General features: G+C 38.1%; 1 protein-coding gene across 1 annotated transcript in view; it reads right to left on the minus strand.

Moving 5' to 3' along the window:
* LOC101864706 (E3 ubiquitin-protein ligase UBR4) overlaps positions 1–11360 on the minus strand; it is a gene marked incomplete in the record, with an annotated part of 129570 nt that overhangs the window by 9830 nt on the left and 108380 nt on the right. The window contains 10 exon segments of the mRNA XM_013086956.2: positions 92–214; positions 1119–1208; positions 2684–2812; positions 4600–4699; positions 5688–5797; positions 6277–6349; positions 7465–7655; positions 8881–9003; positions 9362–9515; positions 10232–10313. Of these exon segments, the coding sequence (XP_012942410.2) occupies positions 92–214; positions 1119–1208; positions 2684–2812; positions 4600–4699; positions 5688–5797; positions 6277–6349; positions 7465–7655; positions 8881–9003; positions 9362–9515; positions 10232–10313 (1175 nt within the window).

The following is an 11360-nucleotide window of genomic DNA, read 5'->3' on the forward strand; positions in this document are numbered from 1 at the left end:
CCCCCCCAAACCTGATCTAAATTGTATCTGTGAACAAAAACAACAAGCCCTACCAACCAACATCCTATCAGACAAACATAAGGGCATATACCTTTTGCGGCTGGTAGCGATATCCTTCTCGGCAGATGCAGCAGGTGAGGCCAGTCTCTTCCTTCAGATCTTCCATCTGTTTCAGCACTGAAGACTTGACTGTGACTTGGCCCTTCTCATTTGTCTGAGGAAAAGAAGTACGAAACTTGCAGGAGGCGTTTCTTCACATCTTCTAAAACTGGACTAGAAAATCCGTCACTGCATCTACCAAGAGTAATAGTTAATGTTTCTTTTTAGTTTTAGTAGAGGTTTTACTGCGCTCACAACAGCATAAGGTCATATGAGCGCCAGAAGATTAGAGCTGTTGCAAGAGAGTAACAAACATAAAAATGAAGAAGGGGAGATGAGGACGATAGATGTTTGACAGGAAAGAAGAAGCAAACCACACCAGAGCACCTGCCAACCACCCACATGGTTAATGTTTCTTTATACCAACCAAAGCTTGTCAAATACATTTATTTAAAATCTACCAACAATTGCAGAAACCATTTCTTCACGTCCAGTAAAAGTTGTATAAATTTTTGCATTCACCAAACTAACGAACAACAATTATCATTAATTTTTGTATTCAAGGACAAGACTCATGCATCTTTTATTCAGCCAATGATGCTATCAAGTTAGTAAAAATGTCAGAAAGTGTCTATTTCACAACACAAATAACACTGACAGTCACAACATTTGTCATCTACTTGAATGATGGTCAATTTTATCAGTATCAATAAAACTCCTCTCAAGACACAAAATGGCCATTTAAAAACATACAGGCAGAGCTGTTATCCATGAAAATGAAGTAGAGAATAAAGGGAAAATGAAGGAAGGAAAGTAGGGACAACAGAAAATAAACCACAAACAATATCACACAAGAACATTTGAAACATGTACCTCTTTCTGGAATGCAATGGATTTATTTCCACCACTCACCTGAATACGTTTACGAATACATTACAAGAGGCAGAGAAAAAAAAAAGGTTAAAAGTAGACAAAGACCTCTATTCTATCTGTGACCAAATTCTTCAGATATAACTCACCGTCATTCCCAAGGCACCAAGTTGTTTCTTTCTCACAGCCATGGCAAGCCGTTTTTTCTCTGCCTTGGTCTGCTGTCTCACTTCCTCGATCTGTGGGACAAAAAACAAAAAACGCCAAAGAACTCAAAAAAAGTTCACTCTTTCATCAATATCTCAGGAAACAAGTTGTTGATTTGTAGTCTACAGTGAGCCAACAGGACTACTGCCACATTTCGCTGAGAGCAGACAAGGACAAAAGTGGTCGTGAAAAGAAGTAGAAGGAGCAGATTATGCCAGAGCAAACACAAACTAGGATACAGGAATATACACAGAACACTTGGTTGAGTAAAAGCTACGAAGTTTATTTCCAGAAAGACCACTTATTGTTCAGATGAACTATATGGTATCATCTACAGTTTACATCATGTCTAATCAGACAACAAAATCAAAATATGACTTTGTAGAACTGAAAGAGATTGCTTGTCTTTAAAATTTTTAATAATACATGCCTTAACTCATTCGCTACGCCGAGCCGTGGGGGGGCGGCGTGGCTAAAGTGCCGTCAGTACGCTAAGCCGCCCCCGGCGGCGCGAGAACCGATCTTCAATTTTAGCTTAGATTCTATTCCAATCCACATATCCATGTTAAAATAAATGTCCTAACATAATGTTGACTTCCGGGTCAAGCATTTCCACTGAAAATCGGAAATTTAGATTCAGTTTTGAAACGCGATTTCGTAGTTTATTCGACTTTGTTTTATCGCGATGCCAAAAATTATAGCCCGGACACCAGTTTTTGTAATTTTACACAACAAAATCTATCATTATTTTGCCCACTAAAAAAGTGTAGGACTCTTTTTTATAATATTGATACGATTGGACTCATAGTGCCAATGCACTGTTATTGAGAAATCAATATTTTTGAGTGCTTGATCTAGGTCTAGATCTAAATAGTCAAAATATTTTTTTCTCCTCTCCCCAAAATCACTACTTTTTGATGAAATTACACACAAGACATGCTTAGGTTTATTCCAAATGCAATTCTGAATAATTCCATATAAGATACGAGCGGACTTTTTTCTGTTTGAGATCGTTTTTCAAGATTATAAAATTTTTAATTTTTTTTCAATATCGGACGTTATGTTCAAAATGTACAAATATTATGGAATGTAGGTAAATAACTGTCTATATTCATTTATGGTTATTTTGATGTATGATTTGACTAGGTGCAAACAGATTTTTTGAGTTTCACCAAAGATTAAAAATTTTTTATTTTCAAATTTTATTCGCATCCAATCAAAACTGTGTTGCATAATCGTCTCTTACAGGAACCAAAGTTGAAAAATACATAAATAAACATTACAGATGTATTCTACAAACCATACTGAAAATATTGGTATATAATACGTTGATATGTATTTGAATTTGTGGCCCCAAAGACTTTTTAACTGCCCACTAGTCATCATCTCTTTCGCTCTCCCGAAAAAAAATTCGTCCACAAGCCGAAAATAATACGTAGCGAATGAGTTAAAAGACAAACTAGCACACAAACAACAGAAGGAAATGGCTTATCCAATACAAACATACTTTTTTGGCAGCGTCAGGGTTGATCTTGAGAGCATCGAGCAAGTTTTCAGCCATGGTGCCCACATGCTGGTCAGAAGAGACTTGCTCCAGCTTGTGCAGAATAGGGATGCACGACTCTGCAATCAGGTTCTGCCAGATAAAGAGGAAAGAAATCAGCAAACAATAGGTCTATCAGCATCAGTCCATGTCAGTAATTGTTTATTTATCAAGGCTTCAGTGTGCCTTTCTCAGCCGCTCATTAATCCTTTTAATTTCTATTTCATGGCACCTTTGTGATTTACTTGTATAATGTCTTATTCTTCAACGGATTGTTCTCAAATAGAGGTATTGTTCTATCTACAGAAATTTGAGAGAGAGAGAGAGAGAGACAGAGACAGAGACAGAGAGGGGGGGAGAGAGAGAGAGAGAGACAGACAGAGAGAGAGAGAGAGAGAGAGAGAGAGAGAGAGAGAGAGAGAGAGAGAGAGGAGAGAGAGTCTATGCACTTGACCAACCGAATAAAGCCAAACCGCATATCTTAATCAGTGCTAAGCATGTGACAACACAGTTCTTTAACTCACTCACCGCCATTGCCGCACCTGTGTCGGTCAATTGGCGACGACCGCTCATCGCCACTACCGCACCCCTGTCGGCCTCATGTTTTCCTCTTTATTTCTACTAATTGCTGACACATATGCGGCAACGGCATAGCCCAATTACTAGAGAAACATCCCTTTGACCACTCAGAACAGTTTCACTTTATTAGAATGATTTCCCTTGAAATTCTGCCAATTTTTGGAACGGGAGTTCCCTTAGTCCTATTTCTGGGTTTTGTTTTGCTGTCGGGCGGCCAAAGTTGACCAAACACTAACGTCATGCTCATATGAATTGAAAATGGCTCGTAATTTTAGAGATTCTGAATCCATATGATTCAATGAACTCAGATTCAGATGATGAAGTGCAAAATAATTGTAGTGATGGTAGTTTGAGATGAGAGAAAGGTAGATTAGCTGTCAACAGCAGTAGGCTAGTACCAATACTAGATATCTAGTACTAAAGTCTATAGTACAACGACTAATGACTAATGATTCAAGGGGTGACACTTGAAATAGTGTAGCTTAAGTTATCATAAACTTATCAATTTAGTTTTCTTTGTTTTGTTATATTTTTGTGTGTGTTTTAGGACAGAAACAGCAACACTCTCACAAAAACAACAACAATATTGTACTGACTAGTTTGGCCAAACAAAAGTTTTAGTCCCTAAAATTTGTTGTTGTTTTTTTTAAACTATAAAACATGAACAAAATAACATTGAGTCAAAATTCTTTCCGTTCTGTAAAGCTCAACATTTCCTACTGAAACTGGTCAATTTTCATAAATCTAACATACATAGGTACAGAGTAACTGGACTTTGAAAAAGGTCAAAAAAAAGCTGGCAGGCAGCAGCTTGGTCTGAGCTAAGGCACCGGCAGCAAGTGAGTTAAAGAACAAAAGTATTGCATTGAAGCAAAAAAAAATTGATGGGGCAACAGTGGCAGTTGTAGTCAGGGCACAAAACATAGAAGTTATAATAAATACATGAGTGAGAATAATCTATAAGTACATGACAAGGCAGCTGCTGGCACTCTCTGTCACTATAAATGTTATCTTATTTGTGCTGTACTGGTCTACATTCAAAGTTCTGTGACAGTGGTGCATGCAGCTAGTTAAGGCCAAAGTGAGGCAGAAAATGCTAACTGAAGAGAGCACAAGTAAACATTCAATGTTCTCTTCTCCATTCAATTTAGATCCTTTTGTATCCTTTCATGAATCTTTTTCCAATGTGTCAAGACAATCTATATACGTGTATTTTATTGATATATTTCAAGGCTCATTTACTTTTTGTATAAGGGCCACCATTTTCCAATATAATTACTAAAGATAAAATAAAAACTGACCTGAGTGGGAACATGCTTGGTGCAGAGCCCTGTCAGCATGCGCAGAACATAGGAAAGACTAGGCTTGGACAGAAATTCCTTCCACACATCTGAGTCAGTTCTGATCAAGAAAACAATAAAACATACAACATGAATCCCTTCCTCCATTAAAAAAAATTATTATTTAGTAGAGGTTTTACGGCACTCGCAAATGCATAAGGTCATATGAACGCCAAGGGGTGGATGTCAACAGAGAAGTCTTTACAGGGAATCAGGCTTACTCTGCTCACCTCTCTAGCTCCAACAGCACAAAGTCTGTTTCGACTTTCAAGGCACCCCAGAAATAGCGGGTCACAACAGTGTGACAAACATACAAAAGTAGTAGAGGAAAAATGACAATAGTAAGGATTAGGAAAGAAAAAGCAGCAGTTCCCTGTTGTAGATCAGGCACAGTTATGAGCGTGACATTGATGAATCAGCCGATTTACTGTTCTACGGTGCATGAACGAGAAATGTCCCCCTTTTGGGAATGGCCTAAAGACACTTCAGTAGGTGGCACCGCCCCAGGGGTCCTTCCTCCATGTCAACAACGACATTCAACAATTATACTGAGGCCATCATAAAAACATAAGCAAAAGGATCATCACATCAACATAGACCTATATGGATAATCACATGCCTCGATAATCTAATAATGTTGGCAATATCAGTAGTGGTAAGCTTTAACTGTATCAAAATTAACTCATATGATCAAAATCTTTGTACAAGGGGATGTCTATACTATGTTTGTTACAGAAAAAAAAATCCCTTCGATAAAACAAGGTCTGTACAAATGTTTCCTTTGGTAAAGGAGCGGAATCACAGCCACAACGTCCAGCTTATAGCACTAGGGGTAAAGCGAGACAGACGGGACAAGCCAGAGGGAGACAAATAAATCAGCGGCATACTCCAACCATCTCTAACCAAGCAAAATAATTTTGGACAACACAAATAAAATTTAAAGTCCCTCAAACAGCAACCATTTCAATGGGTATCTTTTACATATTTACAAAGACTCAAGATGAAGCCTAGTCAAACTACTATTTATTATCAGACATAACCTGACTTACGCCAACATGGTCTTGATCTCTGGAGCATGTTTAAGGATGAAGTCTACAGCAGTCTGCACCATACCATGTTCCATGATGAGGTCCTTCAGACGGATGCCATTGGCGTTACTCTGTGGGAGAGGACACATCGGTCACAGATCTAGAGCGTTTAGCCAAGCATTTGACATTTGCTTCTAGTACAAAACAAAAGGGTAATAATGGTCGAAGTTGTTGAAAAAATTCGAGTAAATTGAAACATTTCTACTTAATTTAACTTTTCCTCGACTCAGAAAGAAAAAAAAAATACTTGTTGCTAAATTTACACAAGATATGGTGGCAGACCATTGCACTGAGAATACTATAGAGTTATCACAATTTTGATCACTAATATGGGCTTCACTGTTGTTGAAAGGGTATGTACGGCACTGAAAGCAATGTGAATGAGCTTCTTGCTTCATGAACATTTCTACCTCATACAACAGGTGCATGCATAAGGAAAGGCATCCATATCTGCTTTAGCAGAAAGTACAGAAAGCCTTTTTGGTGCATTTTTCCTATGCAGGATTATCAAAAAGGTTTGATAAGATCTCAATGTACAAAGTTTACTGACCTCTATGGCACTGGCGATGGAACAGAAACAGTCCACGTGGATCTCCTCATCCTGGCTGTGCTCTTCATCAAATCTAAAAAAAGAAAAGAAAAAACCCCCCGCTTTATTTGTCCTTGTCGATATTCGGTGTACAATGGTGCATACTTGAACATTTACAGCATACAATACTGCCGTGCCAAGGCAGGCCGACGTATCGGCAAAAACTATTAATTTTTGTAGGCAGGAAGACGTATCTGCACTACAAATAGGATATTTCACTATAGCAAACAGACGTAACTGAAGGGCCATGCCCATATTTCCAATGGCAATGCAATGTAACTCAACATCACAAAAAGTGCAGATACGTCGTTCTGCCTTGGCACGGCAAAATATAGCTCAATAAAAACTAAATCCAATTCAAATACACAAGCACCATTACTGGTTGCAGCAGTGAAGCTCATTCTTATTAGCTACGGTTATCATTTCTTGTTAAAGGACACATCCTAGTGAACATCCTTTAGTTAGCGGCATCATCAACATTATCACACAAGATTTGTGAGCATGAGCCAGCAACTGGAATCCCCAAAAACATGAGACACCAGATGGTCAAGAACCCAATAAAAGGAAATTTTCAGTCCTTCAAGCTGACTTCCACATGAATCTTAAAACACTTTATTTTTTTCCTGACAGCAACTCCTGCGACCTACAGGTACATAAGGTGAGTAAGAAGGAAAGTTTGTGAAACTCCAACTTTGAAAGAATCACTTTCAGGTGTATATTAATTTATTTTTGTTATCACAGGTACAAGTTCAGGTGCTTGGTCTGACAGCACAGGAGCCTTTCTGAAACCCCCCCCCCCCAAAAATAGTGAGATTTTTCGCAAAAGAAGAAACAATTTTCTCTCTCTCTCTCAAATCTACTTTGGGCAAAGAAATTAACGTTTGAGTTTGATTAGATCAAACCTCACAGACACCAAATCTCTTTGTTAAGTACAAATTATTTTTGCTTTGTGCGTGTATTGAACACAAAAATAATTATACAAAATTATCCGGGACCTGAAAATCTGTTCACAGTTTGCGCAGCTCTCGATGTGCATACTCGTTGTGTGTACCAGATTGTATGTATCTTCCCTATGTGAAAATCAAACTCACTTTTCTGATAGCAAGGCAAGAAAGCCTCACTATTCTACAATGACAGGGGTACACTCACTTATCAAACTGCAGGTAGGGCTTGAAGTGTGAGAGCAGAGCCTCCATCTTGTCATCTTCTCCAAAGGCCAGGAAAGGGATGAGTCGCATCAAGGCCTGCAAAATGGTCGGATTGGAGCGCACAAACGGAGAGTTGATCCTGTCCAGCATCATCAGGAGCTGGTCCTTGTCTCCACACTGCTGGGAGAACTCCTGGGAGAATGGGGTCGGGTGGAGGAACAGAGATTGATAATTAGCATCCTATTAGCGGTCCTCCCAAAATAAAGATGGATAAAAAAATTGTGTGCAATGGTAGCAAAAAGAAACGTAGCATTTTCTCTTTAATGATCTATCTGTGTATGTGTGCTCTTATACTTATCTGTTTTTTTGTGTATGTTATGTGTGTGTGCATGCATGCATGTGTATGTGTTTGTAAACCTGTGTGTGCCTATGCGTGTGCAGGGTTGGGTTGATTTAAATCAGGTCGATTTAAATCAGTTGATTTTTAAAATTTTAATCAACTTGATTTTTAAAATAAAAATCAATGATTTAAATCACTTTTTTTTAAATGTATTCTGTTTTTACATATTTAAACATTCAGAATTCCTTTCCTTGATTTTATTAAACAGATATAAGGTTTAGTAGACTAATATAATCCTGCTTAAAAGTCTGCTTTCCCCCCTGTCACTGTAAAATAATACAGTATTTAATTTACTTTTTTTCATAATTGAAATCAGGGGTGGGTTGATTTAAATCAAGTCGATTTAAGTCAGTTGATTTTAAAAAATTTAAATCAACTTGATTTTAAAAATAAAACTCAGTGATTTAAATCACTTTTTAAAAAAAATGTATTCCTTTTTTACATCTTTTAAACATTCAGAATTCCTTTCCTTAGTTTGATAAAACAGATATAAGGTTTAGTAGACTAATACAATTATGCTTAAAAGTCTGCTTCCCCCCCCCCTGTCACTGTAAAATAAAACAGTATTCAATTTACTTTTTTTTCCATAATTGAAATTAGCATTTTCTTTTTCTTTTTACACAAACACAAGTGCGCGCACACACAAACACACACACACACACACACACTGTAATAAAATGCAAGTTTATCTATGCATGATTACCCCTCCCCCTTCCTTTTAAACTGACATTTTCTTCATTTTTTGTCTTTAGCCTTAATTCACTGATATAGCAGATTAAGGCTTTCTTTTGCAGTTGCTTAAATTAATCATTAGTTAAAATAAAGACAATGCATTTTGCACTAAAAGAACATACTTTTAGCCACCAAAAATCCCAAACTGAGTCTACATTTTTAAAAAAATATTTAAAAATCCAAAAAATGCGAATTAAATTTTAAAAATAAAAAAAATCACCAACCCTGTGCGTGTGTGTGTGTGTTTGTGGTTTGCCTCTATTTTGTTCTCATGCACCAACTCACCGTGTACTTCTCTGGAGGCTGCTGGCTGGCCTCCAACAGCACCACCTCCATGATGTGCAGCATCTGTTCAGTGATGGTCTGGCCCTTGGTGCTGGTCGCACTCTCCTGCTCTGACCACAATGCCTGTACGGTGGGAGTAAAACACACAGAAAGATGTCTGAGACTGAGCAAAATAACCACAATTTAACAGCGGTAGGCAAAATTAAGCCCCCAGTAAACAGCTTGCAAATATATGCATCCACAACATCTGAAATTCAAATATCAGAGTAAAAGTACACAAATTCTGGTATGGCTTTCATGTTGCTACAAAATCCTGTAATCTTATTTCAGAAGCACGGCCTTCAAATTCAATGATGTCCTTCTCCGATATGACAAAACCAACTGGGCCATCAACCTCTCAACTCCCCGAATGGCTCAAGTTCAAGAGTCATCTGCACCGTGGTCCTCTGCATGACGTCAACTGAGAGAGGTGCCAACTTACCAGATTGAGAGCCCCTAGCATAATGTTGATGGAGTTGAGCTCTGGCACAGTCAGCTGCTGTCTGTTGACCTTGACATTGACAGCGTAAGAAAACAGCTTCAGGAGGACTACCATGAGCTGCTTGCCCAGGACTAGATCTTTGATTGATGAAAGCCTGAAACATTGAGTTACATGATTAAACAAAAAAAACCTAAGCAAACAGGCAAAGAAATGTAATCACACAAACAAAAAAATAATACAAAGAAACAAAAAAAATAAAGAATAAATTTTAAAATAAAATAAATAATTGCAGTTTGAGCTTCATCATAAAAATAGCACATTGAGGTATAAGATTATTAAAGAACATATGAAAGTTGACATAAAGAAAATAAAGGAATATAAGGCTGGGAAAAAGTAGAATGCCCAAACATAATATATCACAAGGTGAGAAAAAGAAGTTGTGTGTAGTGTTCTTAAGAGAGAAAATTGAGAAGGACTCTAGTATTTATTAAAAGTAGAACCTACTCTCCAAAGGAATAAATGAACCCTGAAACGCTGCCTTTTCTCTCAATCCAATAATACACAACTAGCACAATATTCAAATTAATTTTGCCAAACAAACAAAGACACAGGTAACGTAAAATACAGTTCATTTTCCTGATGCAAACACACTTAATTTAAAATACAACCTACTTTCTCTATACAAAGTCACTTAACTTAAAATACAACCTGTTTGCTTCATGCAAACATAGAGTTCACTGAGTATTCAACCTACTTTCTCAAAGCTAACAGATACATACATCTAAAACAAAACTAAAAAAAAAAAAAACTAAATAAAAACAGTTCAAGAAAGACCAAACAGGTTAGTTTCATGCAAAAGTAGCTACTGACCTTTCCAGCATGACCTCGAGTCCTCCACAATCACGGAGCACAGTAGCCATTTTGTACACTTCCTCTTTGTCCACATCTTCCTCTGTGGAGAGAAAACCCGACTGAGCTCAGCAAAACATATCAGAATCATCACAATGTGGGTAGTTGTATATAGCATGGGTCCAACCCCCCTGATAATGGCCCTCATATTATCACAACAGAGCACATAACAAAGACAATAATGACAACAAACTTTATTGATCTTGTCTTGGTCAAGTACAACAGGCAACTGTATGGAGACATACACTCTATTTTCCCCTGTCTCCCTCAATCTGTTTTTATCTCCCTCAACGAGTTGAATTGAGTTTGTAAATTCTAGATGCATGTGTTTTTACACAAATAGACCTCAGATCTCAGATAGCCTACTCGTGTGGTGCATGCAATGTGCAGACCTGCCACTCTATGAAACCTCAAAATCAGGATCTCAGGGAGAAAAAATCGGGATTTGGTGAAAAAAATCAGGATCAACAGCAAATCACCGAGGTGACTGCCAAAGCTGACTTAAAATTTTCCAGGGGTATCCATAAATTACTTGGCCTATATGCCCTCTGGGTGTCTTTGTTTGTTAGCGTGTGTGCGTGTGTATGTGTGTGCGCGCGTGCGTGCGTGCGTGCAAATTATTAATTCTTGTAAATCTTGAAGCATCACGTCAAGCACTCCTAGTCCAAGTGTCTATACTCCCCCCCCCCCCCAATAAATCCCGAAATACATGAACTTAAGTTGACCCCGTCAAAAGACGGTCCCTGACACGCAGAACTCACACTGCGATATCATGTCACGTGATGCGAATGCGCGATTGAAACAATTTTACTAACGGGTCCGACTAACTGCGCGTTCACACAAAACACTCGGATGAGTAACAGTCGTTCTACTTCTAGGATAACGACGGCGGCCGACCGACCAAATGCACCAACAAATCTCTTATCCCTCATAATGTGTTCTTAAGCAACGACAACGGTCGTATGTTAGTCTTGTCAGCACAGTTACATGTTAGTTGTGTAAGGGCAAAGATAGTGAATAACAAGATGGGCCACTCAGCCAAAAAAGTGTCCACAGGAAGTATGCTCTTTGCTTCAGATGGCGCTGCAGT

The sequence above is a fragment of the Aplysia californica genome, unplaced genomic scaffold (genome assembly GCF_000002075.1).
Source record: "Aplysia californica isolate F4 #8 unplaced genomic scaffold, AplCal3.0 scaffold00526, whole genome shotgun sequence".
Classification (NCBI taxonomy): domain Eukaryota; kingdom Metazoa; phylum Mollusca; class Gastropoda; order Aplysiida; family Aplysiidae; genus Aplysia; species Aplysia californica.